The sequence below is a fragment of the Nothobranchius furzeri genome, chromosome 7 (assembly GCF_043380555.1).
Source record: "Nothobranchius furzeri strain GRZ-AD chromosome 7, NfurGRZ-RIMD1, whole genome shotgun sequence".
Lineage (NCBI taxonomy): Eukaryota > Metazoa > Chordata > Actinopteri > Cyprinodontiformes > Nothobranchiidae > Nothobranchius > Nothobranchius furzeri.
The window spans coordinates 71256738-71278498 of NC_091747.1; the positions used below are offsets into that span (position 1 = coordinate 71256738).

General features: G+C 44.5%; 2 protein-coding genes across 8 annotated transcripts in view; both read left to right on the forward strand.

Annotated features, from left to right (window-relative positions):
• Nucleotides 1–431: 431 nt before the first annotated feature.
• atg4da (autophagy related 4D, cysteine peptidase a) lies at nt 432–17061 on the forward strand. Of its 4 annotated transcripts, none has more exons than XM_070553685.1 (11): nt 432–721; nt 3208–3478; nt 3576–3659; nt 3868–4041; nt 7529–7880; nt 7990–8054; nt 8156–8307; nt 11443–11521; nt 11596–11672; nt 11838–11957; nt 16413–17061. In XM_070553685.1, the coding sequence occupies exons 2-11, from the start codon at nt 3259–3261 to the stop codon at nt 16590–16592; spliced, it is 1503 nt and encodes a 500-aa protein (XP_070409786.1). In that variant the 5' UTR covers nt 432–721; nt 3208–3258; the 3' UTR covers nt 16593–17061. The 4 variants fall into 4 exon arrangements, with proteins under 4 accessions (XP_070409786.1, XP_070409788.1, XP_070409785.1 ...); XM_070553687.1 differs by having other exon boundaries at nt 529–721; nt 3279–3478; XM_070553684.1 differs by lacking the exon at nt 432–721 and adding an exon at nt 2033–2294 and having other exon boundaries at nt 3279–3478.
• A 3764-nt stretch (nt 17062–20825) lies between these two features.
• The window catches only part of LOC107382302 (transcription activator BRG1), a 39281-nt gene continuing 38345 nt past the window's right edge, over nt 20826–21761 (forward strand). For all 4 annotated transcript variants that reach the window (XM_070553682.1, XM_070553683.1, XM_015954403.3 and 1 more), the window contains exons 1-2: nt 20826–20952; nt 21458–21711. In XM_070553682.1, the coding sequence (XP_070409783.1) occupies nt 21496–21711 (216 nt within the window). In that variant the 5' untranslated portion in view covers nt 20826–20952; nt 21458–21495. The remainder of the gene's footprint in view (nt 20953–21457; nt 21712–21761) is intronic.

The window sequence follows — 21761 nt, forward strand, 5'->3', positions numbered from 1 at the left end:
TGGAAATGGAAATGTGGTCACCCTAGCCAATGGATGAGCTTATGGACGGTTGTAATGGGAAACAGGCTTTAACACAAGCGGTGGTTTTCCGCTTGGTCCTAGTGCTCAACCAGTGTCTATTTAATATAGAGTAATATTGTTTTTGGATGGTAAAAAGTGCAGGGGACAAAAATTTCTTTTTTGGGAAAAGTGTCCCCGTACCCTCAAAACTACAGGTTGTTGTTCTATGTATTTTACATCCATTAAAATAGCTTACTCTATTATATTTAGAGACATTTCATGGGATATATAATACTAATTTTATGTAAATAAAATCACAGGCTTTATTTCACGTTTCTTTGCCGTCATCGTCATGAACAGAAAACTGTCCAATCAACTTTTTTCGTTTTGGTCACTTCAGCCAATCCTAAAGTAACCGGAAGTGGATGACAGGAAGTAAATAATGTGGCTGGTAGACGCTGGGCGCTTCTGACCAGAGGAATAAACCGGTGTTGTCGTGTTTTACTTTAGCTGAGTGTGTAAATTATCCGGAGTTAAAGAATGACTGGCTCTTACCACACCAACTTCTGATATGTTGTGCTGGAAAAAATCAGGGTTTCTGCTTCTGTCCGTTTTGGTGTCGAGCTAGCACCGGGAGCTAGCTGGTTCCAGAGTCAGGTCTAAGGAGTCCACCGAAATGAGAAAATGAGCCTCGGACCTGTTTAGTCTGGAGTTAGAGCTGGTAAGTAGACCCTAAACTGGTGAAGTTGTACAGAGTTGATTTAAAGAGGCTCGTGTCTGACTCTGTCGTGGCCCTCATCAGTGTAAATGTGTGGAATATGTTCACAAAAACAGTCGTTCTCCGGTTTGTGTCGCTCATTAATTATGGAAGCTGCTAAACGCTGACAGCCGACCACCGTCAAGTGACTGACAGGTGCTGCAAAACCACAATACGATGCTTGTGACATGTTTATCACATGATGTGTGGCTTTTCTTTTGTTCTCTAAAACGTCCTGCTGGGAAACCAGTGACGCCGTACTGGTTAGCAATTAGCTTCATGCAGGGTGGAAACTGTCCAACCGGAAAGTTTAATACTGATCAGTTTAATCAGAGTATTTCTGGCTGTATTAGTTAAAGTCTTGAAATTCATCTAGTCATTTAGGAGCTTAAGTTGAGTCCGTGTTAAGACTGTAACATCAGATTCTAGGGTGTCAAATATTTACATTTATATGCATCATCAAAATTAATCAGCTTGTCATTCCTAGAGTTGAATGAAGTTTTGGAAATTTAATTTTAGTCACCTATGGGATTTTATAATCCCTCAAGGCACTTTATAACACCACACACACACACACACACACACACACACACACACACACACACATCCACATCCACACTGTGGTGGTGAGACACTGCTATCTGCCCTGAGACCGACTGAGTGGGATGCAAACCTACAACCCTCCAGTTAAAGCTACAATCTGGAGTTTTCCCCCTTTCAGGAGTTATGCATGATTTATGTATTTATTTATTTACTTTTGAAATCCCGTAAAGTGATCATCTTATCGTGTACTAAAGACCAAAGGTGACAGATCATTTGCTGCTGTGGCCTCCATCACCACCCTCTCCTTATTCTGCTCCTTCTACCAACTCCCGACTTTCCCGGGATCCACTGATTTCCCTCTAACCTATTTATTTGCCCTTTCCTTACATTGTTTTCAATCACATTTTTTAACTTTTTTCTCTAGTCATCCATTTTCAACCGCTTATCCAGAGCCGGATCGCGGGGCCAGCAGCCTAAGCCGACAGGTCCAGACTTCCCTCTCCCCGGCCACTCCAGGGGAATCCCAAGGCATTCCCTGGCAAGCCAAGAGACGTAGTCCCTCCATCATGTCCTGGGTCTTCCCTTGGGTCTCCTCCCAGTTGGACGTGCCCAGGAAACCTCACCAGGGAGGCGTCTAGGAGGCATCCTAACCATATACCCGAGCCACCTCAACTGGCTCCTCTCGACGGGGAGGAGCAGCCGGTCTACTCTGAGCTCCTCCCAGATGACCGAGCTTCTTACGCTATCTCTTAAGCCTGGGGCACACCGGAGGCGGACGTGTCGCTCCGTCATTTTGAACAGAAGACATTATAGTTAATGAGAGTGGGCACTCGTGGAGGGCCTCGTCCCAGAAGCACTGAGGCACTCAGGATAGGCGCCAGTTCTATCTCATGCGCCGCAGCTGTTTACAACATTGTGGCGTACTTTACAACAGACATTACGACGCGGAACGGCTTTATGGCACAAACCCAGCCGCAAGTCTGATAACTTTAAAGTACTATTGATCCTAAAATATATCAAAATATTTATACTTAGCTCCTCTGCCCCATCACACAGATGCACAGCATTTTGACTTACGCTTTTGTCATGGTGAATATGAGTGTATGACATAATTTTTTGTAAGCTCTAGCTGAAGGTGATTTTCAGGGTGTCCGCGGGTCCTTAAAAAGTCTTAAAACGTCTTAAATTTGCTTTTCAAAATTTAAGGCCTTAAAAATCCTTAAAAATGACAAATAATCCTTAAATACAGTTTCCAAAGGTCTTAAATTACCAAAGGCCCACTAAACAAGATTCTTTTATTTCTATCAAAATTTCGTGAATTTCTAGTTAGTGTTCAGCATTTTTTGTGTACGATGTTGGCGTAAGCGGAACCGTACACATTCAGTTGGTTGTGAAAGGGGGCTCTTTTTAGATGAGCACATTAGCTGGTTAAGCTAGTGGGAGTTTGCGAAATGGGGAAGTTTAATGGTAACTGGATGGCTAATCCCATGTTCGCAATGTGGTTAGCACCGGTTCCAGGCAATAGCTGGAAATTATAGCTTAAATTTAATTTTTTAAATAGCTTAAATTTGGTCAAAGTGGCCTTAAAAAGGGTCTTAAAGTCTTAAATTTGGCTCCCTTAAACCTGCAGATACCCTGGATTTTAAAAAGTCAACTTCCTGCTGCAGCAAATCGTCAATGTGTTAATTTGTTTTACAAGATTCAAACACGTTAGTGTTCTCCATGTTCTTACTCGGTTACACACAGTGTGTTTTTATCTATGTGAAGGCGCCAGAGATGGTTGTTACTACGGGCTGTAACTGCTCACCAGTGTGGCTTCTTTATATTCAAATGTTATTTTAGTTTTGGAAAAACCCACCAGCTAATAATTAGCCATCTTTTGTTCCTTTTTACCCTCTCCTCATCAGTTACGTGTTGCAATGAGGAGCAGCACCGTCTAGATCTGAGGAGGTTGAGGTATGAACTCTGTTTCCCCCAGCGCGGTGCAGTACGTCGGCACTGTGATGCAGGATGAGTGGGTGGAGAGTCGGAGGCAGCAGCCACTGGAACGACAGGGCAGCCTGGGTCCCAGGCCACCCTCGCTGTCAGACCCAGGCAGTCGAGAAGCAGCTGAAGAGCCAGACGAGATGGACAAGCTCAAAGCTAAACTCGTGTCTGCGTGGAATAACGTCAAATATGGTAGAGATCGAATCACGCTCTTCTGTAATTTATAGACATGTCCACACGTTAGTGGTTTGGAAGTGATCTGTGTCAACATTTCCTCTTTTAACTACAGGCTGGACTGTTAAGACTAAAACCTCTTTCAACAAAGTCTCTCCAGTCACCATCCTGGGGCATTCGTATCTGCTCAGCAGCGAAGGTAAAAACAACAGGGCAGCGTTTTCTCTCCGTAGTAGAGAAACACAGAAAAGCATCTCTTTGGTGTTGTGGGTTTGGGTTTACCGCCATGGTTAGACCTCTCCTCTCTGCAGCCTCTTTGGCTTCACATGAGAAGACTAAACCGGTTGTTAGAAACACGTTTCTCTAGAATGGACTCTCGTTTTTTACCGTCCCTTCTTTCCTCTCAGATGAGGTGGAGAGATTCCGCGGAGCGTTTGTGTCCAGGATCTGGCTGACCTACCGGAGGGAGTTTCCTCAGCTGGAGGGCTCCACTTGGACCACCGACTGTGGGTGGGGCTGCATGCTTCGCAGTGGCCAGATGCTGCTGGCACAGGGGCTGATGGTCCATCTGTTGCCCAGAGGTGAGGGTCTGTCTCTGTTTTCCTGATGTTGGAGCCAGTTTGTGACCCGATCAGCACCTTCTGATGGTTGACTGATGGAAAATTGGGCTTGTCCCGTCCTGATACACCTTTTTTCACTTCCGATACGATACCAGTATTGCAGCCTTCAGTATTCATTCAGTATCATACATACTTCTACTTATTTCATAGTGTGGGATGTATAAAAGGCCTGATCAAGTGACTTTACTCAATCAGAAAACAAAAGCCAGCAACAGTAAGTATTCTAATACCGTCTAGCTTCCTCCATGTTTTACCAAGGTGTATGTTATTACCAGGACTAATTTAAAAATGATGACGTTAGCCTCAATTGGAATTACCAAACTTTTGGTTTGGACCTTCACCGTTCAGAAACTGAATAAGAAACACTTTTACTAAAACAATAACAACATAACACACATAATATTAACAATCTAAAATAAATGCAGCTTGTAAAAAGATTTTTCAGCTGACAAACCAGCATGTTTACCTTTTCCGGCTTCAACCATTGACTGCTGGAAGCTAGAGACCGACCGATCTGGTTTTTTTAAGGCCAATACTGATTATTAAAGAACTTTGTTGTCGATGGCCGATATCTAATGCCAGTTATTAAGGCCAGTGTGTGTGTGTGTGTGTGTGTTTTAAGCCGGGCGGACACTGTGCGACTTTTTCACTTGTAGCACTCAGCTTCAGCTCCAACTGTACGACTTCCTCGCAGAGCAGATCTCACGAGTCATGCGCTCACACTGCACGACCCAGTTCTCGGATGCGACCTGACTGCTCACACTGTACGTCTGGTAGCAACACGTCGGCCCTAAAAATGTGCTAAAAATAGCAGTTTTTACTCAACACGTCAGACTTTTTTGTCTTGTCTTGCCTGTTGTCCTTCAGGAGTGCTGCAGGAGGACACACAGGGATTTATGGGGGTTGGATGAGGAAAATGAAATAAAGAAAGTAAATCTGTGTTTTGTGATCAGTTTAATTTGACATGAACACGACAAACACGCTTTCTTGACAATCTTTGTGAGTAAAAAAACGTGTAGAAACAAAAACGAACAGCGTATGTTATTAGGGAAATAGCGAGCGGTGTTGATGCAGGATTGCGCATGCGCCGTGAGCGGTTCTGATACTTTTTGGGTCGCAGCTGCTCGCAGCTCCGCTTCAACAGTGCGATACCCTCACGAGGGACGAGCAAAATATCAAACACTCCAGAAGTCCGTGCGACCTCACGATTGCTGATCGGCAGCTGGTCACGTGGTGTTAATCGCCTCTCGTAACCCCCTGTACACTACACGACGCTCGGCGCAAAACTCGCCCCGATCTCGTGGATTCTCGCACAACTGGAAAATCGGCTCAAAAAAGTGAAAAAGTCGCACAGTGTACGCCCGGCTTAAGCAGCACATTGATTGCGAAAGACAACTGAAAACTCGGTGTGCAATATAAATTAAATAAGTCAATAAATCTCTTAATATTTATTGAACTTCAAATATAAAACAAACCCAAAACATTAACTCATTCACTGCCAATGACGACTCAAGTTGTCATTTAAATTTTTTTACTGTGTGGGCGTCGGAACGAGCCCCCACACCCTGTGAACAAACATCTCAGCTCTAAAGCTGATCTTCATCCGCATACGTCACACGTCACGTGATCAGGAGGCAGAAAATCCGTGTGTTAGGAGATCGTTTTGGGCCGCTGCTGTAAAAAAAAGTGAGGCGTGAACCGGAAAAGCTTCTGCCGATCACAATTCAACAACGGATTATGAAAGAATGGATAACGCTTGAAACGTGTGGATTCTTCCTGATGTAAGAGGTGAGTCTCTGCTGGCAGCGAAGGGCTTTACCGATCAGGAAACGGCTGGCAGCGAATGAGTTAAGAAAAACGGTGGGTGTTTCTCAATGCCAAGGAACCTCGCCTTGATGTCTTGGCCCCGCCCCGGTTGCCCAGGAGATACGTCATCAGGAACCGCCAAAACGTGTTCCAATGTTCATGTTCTACCACGACGTGTGTTCTCCGTTTGTTAGCCGTTTAGCTAGCCGAGCGAGGACACACGGTAGGTGTCTTGTAGCCTAGCCTTAGTCAAAAATTACCCACAATACACTGCAGTATTTTCAAAAGGACGGCGGATCAGAAGCCGGCAGAAACTTCAGGGCGAATTTTCAAGTTTAAAAGTAAGTCAACTAATTTAAAATGTTTTTTAGATCCAAAGAAGTTATCTATGGTTGGTTAGTTGCTTAGTAGTTGCAGCTTCGGTGGCTAGCGGGTAGTAACTCATTTATATTTTTTATTTAATAAACATATACACAATTTAAAAAGTAAAAGACTCGTTATATATTTATATTCAACTAACACGTATAAAATATAACGTTATCTCCCGTGTCACGTGACGCTACGTGGCCGCCGTGGAAGCCGCGGTCACGTGATGCAAGTCTGCTCCATTTAACCGTTTTCTTTGACTAAGGAAGGACCGTGTCCTCGTAAACAAGGCGCCCGGCCTCGCAAGACATCGCCTCGCAAGGCCAGGTGCCTTGACATTGAGAAACACCCCTGGTGTGTTGGGGCCCTTTGGGTCCTATCTTCAGTCTAGTAGTGGCGGCAGTTAGCCACACAGGTGCCTGATTTTTATTTGATCGGCTTTTAAAAATAATTTCTGCTGTTATAGAAAAAAAATTGAATATATCGATCGGCCTCTACTGAAAACCCACTTCGATGAGCTTGTGGCAAACACCCGCCTGCTTATTTTTTTACTAGAAAGGTTTGTTGTTGTCTCTTTTAATAACGGTCTCCAGACAGAAGTCTGCTATTTCAGCTACGGCTCACTCCTCGGCGGTTCCGACGGGGTGGTCATCTTTTGTTTACACAAATGAACACTTATCAGTGTTTACCGGCTTGCCTTTTAAGTGCCTTCAAACCAGAAATCGTCCCAAACTGCTGAAATTGTTCTTTTTAGACACCAAGTCAGCTGGTGCACGAGCTGCCATTTTTCTCTCAGCGGGTCTCCGCGCGGTCACGACGACATCGCGTTCACAAACTTTATGGAAAGTGTCTAAAAGTTGTACAGAAGATTTAAAACTATTTGAATAAAACAGAAATGTCAACCATGCTTGTGTTTCACACTTTTATTTAGTTTTATTTTTGTAATCCTTGTGTCCTGCAGGCACCATTGTTATTTTTTTACACCGGCTGTATCTGGTAATACCGCCCGCCCCGATGTGTTTTATATGAAAGCTGCAAGTCTGCACATGGCTGAGGGCTGCAGCTGGTCTCACTGAAGCCTGATTGTGTCTGTGTAGAATTCAGGTTCAACCAGTCACTTCTGCCTTGCTGCTGGCGCCTTTTTAGTGATGAACAAATTCAATGAAGCGCAGCTTTCAGTCACATGATTGAAATGAAACGTCATGTTTTCAAATGCTTCAGATGAGGGGATGAAGCCGCTCTAATTTACTAGATTAATCCTTTTTCTGACCTGTAGACTGGGTTTGGCCAGATGCTCATCAGCTGACTGATGTGGACTTCGAGGTGTTTCGACCACGCTCCCCAGTACGGGCCGGAGGCTTCCCCATTCCCTCTTTCGGCTCTCCACGTGGGTCCGGCACCCCTGAGAAACCCCAGACAAGCGGTCAGGCCCCCAAATGCAGCCAGAAGAGCAGACCCGAGTCTGCTGTAGAGCAGCAAGTGGAGGCAACCCACTACAAGCTCCTCAGCTGGTTTGGAGATCAGCCTCCAACACCTTTTGGTGTTCATCAGCTGGTGGAAATCGGCAAAGGTTCAGGGAAGAAGGCTGGCGACTGGTACGGCCCCTCCGTAGTGGCACACATACTGAGGTGAGTGATTGAGCAGAATGGTTTCTACTATCATGGTTTCAGTGGTTACTGGTGTCATCACACATTGAGAGGTGGAGAGTTTTTAATGATGCCACTTCTTTTTTGCTAGGAAAGCAGTAGCTAAAGCCTCTTTGAGCCAAAACCTGGCTGTGTACGTGGCTCAAGACTGCACAGGTGAGTTACAGGTTGTTTGTTGAGTTTTAAGGTTTTATGAGATTTGACTGGTACACCAAACACCTGCTTCCCTTCCTCTTCATGTGTTGTTTGCCTGTCAGTGTACAAAGAGGATGTGGTACGTCTCTGTGATCCGTCACAAAGTCAGAATCCCGGAGATCCTTCCTGCCAACCCTGGAAGTCCGTCATCATCCTGGTTCCTGTCCGGCTTGGAGGAGAAGCCCTCAATCCATCCTACATCGAATGTGTTAAGGTAATGTCTGCTCTCTGATCCACCCACCTCTGGCTTTAATCCATTTCAGTTCAGTTTATTTAGGTATAAAGCACCAAATCATGACAAGAGTTGTTTCAAGGCACTTCACAATGTAAACATTCCAATAGAGTAGGGCTGAAACCAATCATCGAATGATACGAGTGGTTCGATTTATTAAATTCCCCGTTTTAGTTTTTACTCATTCGAACTAGGGATGTCCCGATCAGGTTTTTTTTTTTTGCCCTCGAGTCCGAGTCATTTGATTTTGAGAATCTGCCGATACCGAGTCCCGATCCGATACTTTCGATACATAAAAAAAATTTAAATAAAGAAAAGGAAGAAACAGTTCCAGAATGTTCCTTACTTTTTATTTAATTACCTTTTTATTTTAATTTTTAACAACAGATCACTTCTGTGAGGTAGCTTGAACAACCAAGTAATAAATAACATAAATTCTTCACTTTTCGACTTTATTGCAAATATAAAAAGTCTAATATAAAAGCAGATAGCTCTTCAACTTAAAATACCTGGCAGGGGTCTATTTTTCCTCGGCCCCCAAAATGCATAGATACGCCCCTGGGCATGGGATGGAGTTTTTAAGATGATCTCAATTGTATCAACTATATAAATACTACATGCTGATATTAATGTCGATGCTTCAAGGACCCGGCCTTGCTAGACCGGCGAGGACCCGTGCTCATAAGCATCCTTCCTGTGGATTCAGACACACCCAGTGACAGATACAACAGACCCGTCCTCGAAATGTGGGCGGAGCGAGGCCGCATTTGAGGACGCGAGAATGAGTATTCTTGGAATTCGGACAGTACTCGTCACTGCGCTGTGACGTCATCGCACTCTTACAAGCTTCCTTCCCGTGGATTCGGACACACCCTCATGATTGGGACCGATTTCCGATCATGTGACCGGATCGGGACATCCCTAATTCGAAGCTTCGTTAAATGTGAGCTCCACAGTCTGAAGGCATTTTACTGGCGCACAACGTGGTAACCTAGGTGCCGTGGAGGACAAAAGAGAAACCAGCAAAGACAGAAACCATTGTAAAAGGCAGAAATGGTCCAAAGTTTGGGATCAAGAGTTAAACTAAGAGCAGAAATGCTAATGCTAAGCTAGCGGGTAGCATTCTCACGAGCAAGTGTGGTTCAGAAAAAACATGATAGTTGTGAACGACTAAACTCTACAGGTGGAAGAAAAATCCCCACCATCTTGTTTATGTGTGGATGTCTGCAGCGGTGTGGAGCAGAGCGCTGCAGCTAGCGTCTGGTTGTTGCTAGAGTCTGCTCCATCCACCTCAGAAGGACTGTAGCAAGTCGTTGTAGCATATAATTCACTAACGCTTTTACATTTGAATACAATTTAGATTATGTTGCCAACCAGTACATAATAAAATATATATACCACAAGTTCATTGTTACCAGTAGAAATTAAATGTCAGCATTTCCAGGAGCTTACTACTGATATGTGAATATATTTAGATAGGTTATAGGGACTAGGATGAGGTCAAACCTAAAATGTAAATGAAATGTAAGTCAAATTTTGTTCCATAAACTATTTATTAACTATAAATATCAGCCGGAAAGAAGGATCTAGACAACACCAATTTAATATATATTATTTATTCTTTAGCTAATTTAGCTGTTTAATTTTCATATTTTTTGCAGCAGACCACATTCTCGTTTCACTTGAAACGTCTTATAGAATACTCAATTAATCGATGGAGGATCCGATAGAGGTCTGGAATACTAAAATATTTGATAGCCGCAGCCCTACAACAGTGTGCAGTTCATTAAGCCAATCAGTAAAACGTTTACTGTATAAGGAACCCAGCAAATTGCATCGAGTCACTGACTAGTGTCAGTGACTTTACAGCAATCCTCATACTAAGTAAGCATTTAGCGACAGTGGAGAGGAAAACTCCCTTTTAACAGGAAGAAACCTCCAGAGGATCCTGGCTCAGTATAAGCAGCCATCCTCCACGAGTCACTGGGGATCGAGAAGACAGAGCAGACACACACATACACCAACACCAGCCCGCCCACACCCACACAACTAGGAATGTAAGAAAATATCGATATAGCAATATATCGCAAAAAATTTTCCTGTGATATTATATCGATGTTCAAAAGCTGTGTATGGATTTTTTTGGAAGAATTTACGTGCAAACATTTGTGTATTTTCTTTTCTTTTGGTGCAAATCAAATGCCGTCCGCTAGCCAGCAGTAGTGTGAATGGAGTTTTGTTTCCACCACTGAAATGTAAATCCCTCTATTATGGTTCAGATACCTCATGTTAATCATGTTAAGTATCAGTTCGGATCATTTATTGAATTTTCCTTCAATAATTTTAGTCTAAAAAAATCACTAATATTGTCTGGCTGAATGTATCGCAATATATCGTGATATATCGTATTGTCTCCCCTGTATCGTGATAAGTATCGTATCGCCAGAATTTCACCAATACACATCCCTACACACAACAGTTAATATTGTATTTGGTGAGAGATAAACTTTATTGTATTTATCCTAGTGAATCTATAATTAAACAGGTAAACTAGTAGTAGCACATTCAATGTCAACGAAAGCAAAAAGTTATTATCAGGAGAGGGAGAATGTTTAAGTGGTTAGCAACAGTGTTCAAGCCGATGGCCCCCACCATGAGGCCACCACAGCTCAGCAGAACATCATTGTAGCTTCTTCTGGGAGAAAAACACTTAGCCTAGTCTTAAAAGTAGACAAGGTGTCTGCCTCACAGACTAAAGCTGGGAGTTGGTTCCACAAGAGAGGAGCCTGATAGCTAAAAGATCTGCCTCCCATCCTATTTTTTGATTTTCTGGGAACCTCCAGTAAACCTGCAGTCTGAGAGCGAAGTGCTTTAGATTAGCGATGTTCAATCCTGGTCCTCAAGGTCCCAATCCCACATGTCTTAGTTGTTTTTCCGCTCCAACACACCTGATTTGAATTGGTGTTGCCGTCTGCTGAGCTTCATGACCTGCTGATCAGGTGACTTGGAGCAGGGACATGACTAAAGCAATCTGGATGGTGGCCCTGGAGGGCCGGGATTGGAAATTCATGCTGTAGATTCAGGCTCTCCATCTGAAAACACTTGTTTCTTTTTCAGAACATCCTAAAGCTGGATTGTTGCATTGGAATAATTGGAGGGAAACCAAAGCACTCACTTTACTTCATTGGCTTCCAAGGTGAGAAGGATCTGCTTCATGTTCTGTGGCTAAATCCCAGAAAAGGCAATGATTTGTTCTGTGTTTCCTGTCAGATGAGCAGCTCCTCTATCTGGACCCTCACCTCTGTCAGTCGGTCGTCGACGTCACTCAGGTCCACTTCTCTCCAGAGGTTTGTTTTCTCACCCACATGTTTCATCACACCTTGCTCTTGGTGTCTAAACAGTCATCCCTCCAGTGCATTTCAACAGTCAATAGTGTTTCACCCATTCAAGCTGTAAACAATCGAGTGTTGACTTTTTTCTTGTGTAACACTTGTCCTTTGATTACTTTGCAGTCGTTCCACTGCAGCTCTCCTAAAAAGATGCCCTTCAACCGCATGGATCCCAGCTGTACAATCGGCTTCTACGCCAAGAGCAAGAAGGAATTTGAGTCTCTGTGTTCTGCTGTTAGCATGGTGAGGCTTTTTATACCACTGTGGATCTAATTTTTAACAAAAGAAATCCAGCTTCATCCACTTACATCCACCATCTTTTTTTTAATAATAGCTTTGATAAAACACTTGTTCTGCCATCAGTTCTTTGATGCAAATATTATATTCTGCTGTTTGCTATCTTGGCAGAAATAATGACTAGTTCTTGCTGGACTTGGCCCCTGGCTGAATCACTGCTGAATTTCTTTTCCTTGTAAATAACCATAAAACTTGTAACTGTCCCCACTAAGCCCCGCCCTCCTTAGTTACTCAGTGCGGTTACATGCATACTTACCGATATCTAAGTCGATCCAGGCATTTGGTGCATTTTTCAGACAGGAATTGTGGGTAGAGTAAGACTCTGGTGGGTTAAAATAAATGTTCCCCTTAGATCTGGATAATCTCAGTGATCCCTCCATAGTGCCACTTTTATTGATAGCCTTAATATTGATTGCTATCTTTGCTTTCATCTGACTACTTTTTATATATTTTTATTTGTTTAAAATTTTTGTCTCTGCCTTCATCGCTCTGCAGCTGAATGCTCACAATATACGTCTGGTAGCAACACGTCAGACCTACAGCCACGTCAGTGTTTTTACACAACACATTAGACTTTTTATTGTGTTGTTACTGAATTCTGTTGTCCTTTGGGATTGCTGTACAATGAGGACACACAGGGATTTATGAGGGTTGGAGGAGAAAGGAAGAAAGAAAGGAAGAAAGAAAGAAAAGTCAATGTTTTATCAGTGCAATTTGACTTAAACGCAGCAAACACACTTTCTTGTAATCCTTGTCATTGTGTGCAGAAAAAAAATGTGTATAGTTAAAAACAATCAAGTGTGTTACTAGGAAAACACCTGGCGAGCCTTTTTTGACAGGCTTGTGCATGCACTGTGAGCGGTTCTGGTACATTTTGGGTCGCAGCGCCCTCAACTGGCTCCTCTTGATGTGGAGGAGCAGCGGGTCTACTCTGAGCCCCTTCCGGATGACCGAGCTTCTCACCCTATCTCTAAGGGAGAGCCCAGCCACCCTGCGGAGAAAACAGATTTTGGCTGCTTGTACCCACGATCTCGTTCTTTATGTCCATACCCAAAGCTCCTGACCATAGGTGAGGGTAGGAACGTAAATCGACCGGTAAATCGAGAGCTTTGCCTTCTGGTTCAGCTCTCTCTTCACCACGACAGATTGGTACAACGCTCGCATCACTGCAGTTTCGGCACCAATCCGCCTGTCGATCTCATACTCCATCTTTCCCTCACTCGTGAACAAGACCCCGAGAAACTTAAACTCCTCCACTTGGGGCAGGACCTCATCCCTGACCTGGGGAAGGTATTCTACCCTTTTCTGACTGAAGGCCATGGTCTCAGATTTAGAGGAGCTGATTTTCATCCCAGCTGCTTACACTCTGTTGCGAATCACTCCAATGAGAGCCGGAGATCACGTTCTGATGAGGCCAACAGGACCACATCATCTGCAAAAAGCAGAGATGCAATCCTTAGGCCACCAAATCAGATCCCCTCAACAACTTGGCTGTGCTTCGAAATCCTGTCGATAAAAGTTGTGAAAAGAATCGGGGACAAAGGGCAGCCTTGGCGAAGTCCTACTTTCACCGGAAACAAGCTCGATTTACTGCCGGCAATGTTGACCAACCTCTGTCACCAGTCATACAGGGAGCTAACAGCCCTTATCAAAGGACCTGGTACCCCATACTCCCGAAGTACCTCCCAGAGGGCCCCCCGAGGGATGCAGTCAAATGCCTTGTCCAAATCCACATAACACATGTAGATTGGTTGGTCAAACTCCCACGCACTATCCAGGACCCTCCTATGGGTATAGAGCTGGTCCAGTGTTCCACTGCCCAGTCGAAAACCACATTGCTCTTCCTGAATCCGAGGTTCGACAATCCGCTGGACCCTTCTCTCCAGAACCCCGGAATAGACTTTACCAGGGAGGCTCAGAAGTGTCATCCCCTTATAGTTGGAACACATCCTGCGGTCACCCTTTTTAATTAGGGGGACCACCACCCTGGTCTACCAATCCAGTGGAATTGCACCCTATGTCCACGTCATATTGTCAGCCAACACAGCCCTACAACATCCAGAGCCTTAAAGAACTCTGGGTGGATCTCATCCACCCCGGGGCCTTGCCACTGAGGAGCTTTTTGACAACCTCAGTGACCTCAGCACCAGAGATTGGACAGCCCATCCCAAAGTCCCCGGACTCTGCTTCCTCACTGGAAGATGTGCCGATGAGATTGAAGAGGTCTTCGAAGTATTCTGCCCACGATCCGCAACGTCCCGAGTCAAGGTCAGCAGCACACCGTCCCCATTATAAACAGTGTTGGTAGCGCACTGCTTTCCCCTTCTGAGGCGCCGGATGGTGCACCAGAATCTCCTCGAAGCCATACGGAAGTTTTGTTCTATGGTCTCACCGAACTCCTCCCATGCCTGGGTTTTTGCCTCTGTGACCACCCGGGCCGCGTCCCGCTTGGCCTGCCAGTACCCATCAGCTCTGTGCCAGTACCCATCCAGGCCTCTGGAGTCCCACAGGCCAAAAAGACCCTATAGGACTCTTTCTTCAGCTTGACGGCATCCCTAACTGCCAGTGTCCACCAGCGGGTTTGGGGCTTACCACCACAACAGGCACCGACAACCCTGTGGCCGCAGTTCCGGTTGGCCGCCTTGGCAATGGAAGCACGGAACATGGCTCACTCGGACTCAATGTACCCCGCCTTCCCCGGAACATTTTGGAAGTTCTGTTGGCGGTGAGAATTGAAACTTTTTCTGATGGTAGTCTCCGCCAGACGTTCCCAGCAGGCCCTTGTAATACTTTTGGGCCTGCCAGGTCTGACCGGCATCTTCCCCCACCATCGAAGCCAACTCACCACCAGGTAGTGGTCAGTGAACAGCTCCGCCCTTCTCTTCATCCGAGTGTCCAAGACATGCGGCCGCAAATCAGATGGGATTACAACAAAGTCGATTATCGAGCTGCGGCCTAAGGTTACCCAATGCCAAGAGCACATATGGACACCCTTATGTCTGAACATGGTGTTTATTATGGAGAATCCATGACGAGCACAAACGTCCAATAACAAAATACAGCTCGGATTCAGATCGGGGGGCCGTTCCTCCCCACCACACCGCAACTCATTGTTGTTGCCCACGTGAGCGTTAAGTCCCCCAGCAGAACGAGGTAGTCACCGGAAGGAGCACTTTCCAGCACCCCCTCCAAGAACTCCAAAAAGGGTGGGTAATCTGAACTGCAGTTTGGTGCATAAGCACAGACAACAGTCAGCACCTGTCCCCCCGCACGAAGGTGGAGGGAGGCTACCCTCATGTTGTAAACCCCAACGTACAGGCTGATGGGGGGGCATCAAGTATGCCCACCCCTGCTCAACGCCTCTCAGTGGGGGGCAACTCCAGAGGTGTATAGTGTCCAGCCCCTCTCAAGGAGACTGGTTCTGGAGCCAGAGCCATGTTTCGAGGTGAGTCCGGCTATATCTAGTCGAAACCTTTCAACCTAACACACCAACTCAGGCTCCTTCCCTACCAGGGACCTGACATTCCTCGTAACGAGAGCCAGCTTCTGTAGCTGAGGATCAGACTGCCAAGGTCCCCGCCTTCAGCTACCACCCATCACACATTGCACCTGACCCCTTTGGACCCTCCCACAAGTGGTGAAACTATTGGAAGGGGGACGCATGTTTCCTCTTCGGGCTGTGCCCGGCCAGGCTCCATGGGGAAATCCCGGCCACCTGGCACTCACCAGCGTGCCCCACCTCCAGGCCTAGCTTCAGAGAGGGGCCCCAGTGACATGTGTCCGGCCAAGGGAACACTCTGTTTGTATTGTTAATCATAAGGGGTCTATGGGCTGCACTTTGTCAGATCCCTCACCTAGGACCTGTTTGACATGGGTGACCCTACCAGAGGCATAAAGCCTCAGATAACTTGGCTCCTAAGATCACTGGGACGCTCAAACTCCTCCACCATGGTAAGGTGGTAGCCCAGGGAGGGGTGTAATAATATGTTATAGTTATTATATTAGTACTATTATAAAATGTTAGTCATTACATCAGTATTAATATAATATGTTAGTTATCAGTGTTATTTGTTATAGTTGTTACATTAATGGTATTATGATACAGCAAGAAGACGTGTGTGTGATAAAATAGCAACAGTTTATTACTAATTTACATGTTAGTTTATTATCAGGTATTAGTGAGAAAATGTTTTCTCATTTCTGCTTGTTGCATGTTGAAGCTCTACTTGGAACCTTTTTTAAATCCATTCATGCCAAATATAACCATTGATCATTTTCAAGTGGTCTTAAACTCTTGATCAGGACCACATTATTTGTGGTTGTATGTGTTCTAGTGCAGGAAAGCTACATAGGAGCACTGGATCATGTTCCATTGTCTGACTGATGGTGTTTTCCTCCAAGGCTCTGTCATCCTCCAAGGAGAAGTACCCCATCTTTACCTTTGTTGAGGGCCAGAGTCTGGACTATGGACTTGAGGACCACAGCAGCAGCCCCAGCAGACCCCCTACTCACATCCTGCCTCCAGGAAAACTGAGCAGAAGCAACAACAGACAAAACAGTGATGAGTTTGTCTTCCTGTGAACTGATGAGAACATTGCGTCACAAAAGCTTAATGGTGCACAGCTCACGGTCTGAAGTCCTGCTGCATAGATGATGTCACCTCTAAATGGAGTGGCGCTGTGGTCTAACTGTGACTCCTGGCTACTTTACAGAGCGGAGGAACTTCTGAAGCACTTCTAGTGTGCAGTCACACAAAAATCTGACAACCCTCATAGTCAGCACCTCTGCTGCCTGATATTGTTGCTGTGTAGAATCCCATCTGCTGTACATCCTATAATTTTCCTTCCTTATCAGGTTTATTTATCAGAATTTTCCACGTGAAAGCCAGGTTAGTGTAATTTATTGTCTGTCTTTAGTTGCACTGATGTTTATAGCAGTAGGTGGTGTAGGACCACCCTAAAGCTTCTGGTTTTTATTATTTTAAGTGTTGAACAGCTGTAAATTCATTCTGGTGTTTTCTCTCAGATTAACACACTTATGTTTAACTCTCCCAGATTGTCACTGTTACATCCTTTCTGTTGGGTTAAATGAGTTTTACCTTCACTTCAGTAAAACAGCCTGCTGATGAAGTGGCACAAAGGGCTTCTAGCACCATCATCAGGTCCCTAGCAGGGACAGAGGGCCTACTAACAGGTCTCAGTTTGCAAACTTCTTTCAAAAGCTGCAACAGCTAAAGGGTAAGCACCAGAAGAAAAAAACCCATTAAAAGTCTCATAGCAAGCAGAAATGGCTGCCAGGACTTTGTGAGCCACTGACGAACCACAAAGATAGAATAGAAAATAAAACAAAAAAAAACATTGAAAATAATAGAATAGACTTAAATTATTAATTATTATTGTAACCTTCAGCATTCAAAGTAAGGATTAAAAATAGAAAATTGAGTTTCCGAGAATAAACAGCAGAAAGGACAGACATGTACATCCAGGTATTGCATATTTACTGAATACAGCAGTGATGTTGGTGTGTACCAGGATAGTGCCAGTACCAGTTAAGCTGAGGTGTTCTACACACTTAATTCAATTCAATTCAAGTTTATTTTATATGGCACCAAATCAGGAGAGGGAGAATGTTTAAGGGGTTAGCAGCAGTGTGCTAGACGATGGCCCCCTCCATGAGGCCACCACAGCTCAGCAGAACATCATTGTAGCTTCTTCTGGGGAGAAAAACACTTAGAGAGAAAATAAAGTTAATAGCAGGAAATAATGCAGTTAAAGAGCAAATTGTAGAAGAAAGTAGTAGAGTGTGGAAAGTGGTCAGTGTGTCCTCCAGCAGTCTAAGCCTATAGCAGCATAACTACAGAGATAACTCTGGATAACCTAGCCTTTTAGATGGAGGCAGGGCAAGGGAGAGCCATCTTTACTGACTTTATACTCCACCTCCCTCTACTCCCCCACTTAGCCTAGATCTGGACAACATCAGATTTTAACCATAGGCCCTATCGAATAAAAATGTTTTAAGCCTATTCTTAAAAGTAGGCCAGGTGTCTGCCTCACGGACTAAAGCTGGGAGTTGGTTCCACAAGAGAGGAGCTTGATAACTAAAAGATCTGCATCCCATCCTGTTTTTAGATATTCTGGGAACCACCAGTAAACCTGCAGTCTGAGAGCGAAGTGCTCGGTTAGGAACATATGGAACAATCAGGTCACTGATGTATGATGGAGCTTGATTATTAAGAGCTTTATATGTGGGTAGAAGGATCTGAAAATCTATTCTAAATTTAACAGGTAGCCAATGTAGGGAAGCTAAGACAGGAGAGATGTGATCTCTCTTTTTAATTCTCATCAGAACTTTAGCTGCAGCATTTTGGACAAGCTGAAGACTTTTAACTACATTCTGTGGACTTCCTGAGAGTAATGAATTACAGTAATCCAGTCTTGATGTAATAAATGCATGAACTAGTTTTTCAGCGTCACTCCTGGAAAGGATGCATCTAATCTTAGCAATAATCCGAAGGTGGAAAAAGAAAATCCTACAAACCTGTTTAACCTAGGATTTGAATGACATGTCCTGGTCAAAGATAACACCAAGGTTCCTTACTTTGTTCTCGGAGATTAATGTAATGCCATTCAGGTCAGGTGATTGGCTAAGCAATTTCCTTTTCGGAATTTCAGGTCCAAAGATGAGAACTTCCGTCTTGTCTTGATTTAAAAGCAAAAAGTTTAGAGTCATCCAATTTTTTATGTCTTCAAGACAAGCCTGTAATCTAACTTACCGATTAGGTTCATCAGGATTAATGGATAAATATAACTGAGTATCGTCAGCATAACAGTGGAAGTTTATCCCATGCTGTGTAATGATTTTACCAATTGTGAGAATAAATATAGTAAACAGAATTGATCCAAGCACTGAACCCTGTGGTACTCCACAAGTAACCCTGGAGTATGAAGACGATTTGTCATGTACATTTACAAAATTATATCTAACAGACAGGTAGGATTTAAACCAGCCTAGCGCTGTTCCTTTGATCCCTACAACATGTTCAAGTCTTTCTAAAAGAACATTGTGATCAACTGTGTCAAAAGCAGCACTGAGATCTAAGAAGACTAGAACAGACACAAGATTCTTATCTGAGGCCATGAGAATATCATTTTAAACTCTCACTAATGCAGTTTCAGTGCTGTGATACTCTCTAAAACCAGACTGAAATTCCTCAAACAGAGCATTAGTGTTTAAATGCTCACATACTTGGATGGCCACTATTTTCTCAAGGACTTTGGATAAAAATGGAAGGTTAGATATTGGTCTATAATTCATTGGGTCATCTGGATCCAGAGAAGGCTTCTTAAGTGAAGGTTTGATTACAGCAACCTTAAAATCTTGTGGTACGTATCCATTTACTAAGGATAGATTGATTATATCTAGAATGGGGGCAGTAACCAAAGGAAATGCATCTTTAAATAATTTGGTTGGGATTGGATCTAAAATGCAAGTTGAAGGTTTAGATGAAGCTAATATTTTGATAACTCTGAAAGCTCAACTGGATCAAAACGGTTCAAACACAGATGAGGTTCTACAGTTACCTCTGAAGCTGCCTCACTTGCTGAGGAAGAAGAAATCACATTAAGAAGGATGCTAATGATTTTGTTTCTAATAGAATTAATTTTACTTGTGAAAAATCCCATAAAGTCATTGCTGCTGAGGGCTAAGGGAATAGATGGTTCAGAGCTATGATTCTGTGTTAGTTTGGCAACTGAACTGAAAAGAAATTTTGTATTATTCTTATTCTCTTCAATTAGCGATGAAAAATGAGCAGTTCTAGCTTGTCGAGGCTTATTTTTTATAAACCACAAGACTATTTCTTAGGTACCATGGTAGCGTTTTGTTTCACGTCTTGGAAGTCTCAGTCTGCCACTGAAGGAGCTGTCCATGGTCTCCACAGTGGAATGCAGTGAGTGGGAATGGTTTTCCGAGATGAAGGTCATCCTTGCCAACACCCCCCTTTCACACACGTCCTAAACAGAATCCAATGGGCAGCTCGAAACCGAGCTAGTATTCTTAACTATCTTGTTCGGTCTCTTCCTATCTCAACCAGAGCTGCCTGCTCCCCAACAGACCACAGCAGGATGAATAACGGAGCCAACATCAGGACGTGTTCACAGATGGAAATAATCCCACCAGCAGGAAGGCATACAGAGGAACTGGGGGCGATAAATACGCCAGAGCATCCACGCCCATTGGAGCATCTCGGTCTGTCCTGGAGAAGAATATGGGCCGTTGTACATTTGAGCTCAAGCATATCATTTGTCCAAATCAACAATAATTAAGTAGCCAAATAAATTGTAAAAGTTATGTCCATCATCCCTGCATATGGAGTCTTGCACAGGAAGTATTTGAATGTAGAACTGCCACTGGGTACATGAAGAGCCTTTTAAGCAATATGACAAATCCTGCCGCTCATTGAACAGATGGTAAGCTTGGAATTTACTCATCCTATACAAAACAAACAACTCATAAAATAAAAGTCATTATAGCTGAGATTTTAAAGACGTTCTACAACATCGTCAATACAACGATACTGGAGCATGAGAACAAATCTGCTCTGTTGTAACGTTTTGTCAGAGGAAACCCCTGTTACAGATTCAGTTTAGTAATAACCTGTTGTTCCTGTCAGTGATTTGTTAAACATGTCCACAGTGTCTGGATTTGAAGATGGATTTGTCGGTGCTGTATTTTGTCCTTGTTGATGTTTACTCAATTGTCATGATTTTGGATTCCGAATCTGGTTTGGGGGTGGGGGGGATGGAGGCTCGCTTTCGCCGAGCGCACGCATGCGCAGTGCCGGGTGGTTATGACTAGACATTCGGTCATAGGAGCGGTGTAGGGGGGCGCTCGAGCCACGTAGGTGAAACAAATCAACGCTCGAAGGCGGATCACAAACAGGGTGAGTAGGCTAATTGCTGCAGCCGCAGCGTCTTTATCAATCTCGGCTGAATTTGGGCTCAGGAGCGCAGAGGTTGGGCCGGGACTTCCTGTCCTGATGATGCCGGTAGGTCAGTCGCACAAGCACAGTCCGCCATTCCCCCTTTTTATGTTTAACTAGGCTGACTCTAGCAGGACTGAGCGAGATGTTCTCAGCAGCAGGGCTCATGTGCATAATTTAGAGAATTTCCCCGCGCTGGTATCAGGTGGAGCGGAGCGGTCCTCTGGATGATGGCCCAACGGGATTTGGCGCAGCGCAGCAGGAGGATGGAGACTCGTCAGAAAGGCGTTTCACTAAATTCGCCCTGCAGAAATTAGACCCCTAAAATGTAATACTAAGGTGCAGTGGCACCTAAATATCTGACATCATATTTTATAAATATTATTGTGGTTGAACCAGAATCATCTCTGGTGCTGATTAAAACACCAGATATCCAAACATTCTCTCTCTGCTCCTTTTGTCTCAGGTTCCTTCTGCTCATCAAGGAGCAGGAGATCCAAGACGATGTCCACACCTGATCCTCCCATGGGAGGCACCCCCCGCCCCGGGCCATCTCCCGGTCCGGGTCCCTCTCCCGGTGCTATGCTGGGCCCCAGCCCCGGCCCCTCTCCAGGCTCCTCTCATAGCATAATGGGTCCCAGCCCCGGTCCTCCTCCCTCTGGACTATCCCAGCCGGGGCCATCGGGATACGGTCCGGATAACATGCACCCTCTACACAAAGTAAGGACTTTACACACCAGCAGTCCTCCTGAGACCCCCGATCACTATAT

Coding starts and splice junctions, on each gene's coding strand:
- atg4da (XM_070553684.1), top strand. CDS start 2,191: ATGCGCCGCAGCTGTTTACAACATTGTGGCGTACTTTACAACAGACAT. Junction 3,479..3,575: donor GTGGAATAACGTCAAATATG/GTAGAGATCGAA, acceptor TTTTAACTACAG/GCTGGACTGTTAAGACTAAA. Junction 11,673..11,837: donor AGGTCCACTTCTCTCCAGAG/GTTTGTTTTCTC, acceptor ATTACTTTGCAG/TCGTTCCACTGCAGCTCTCC.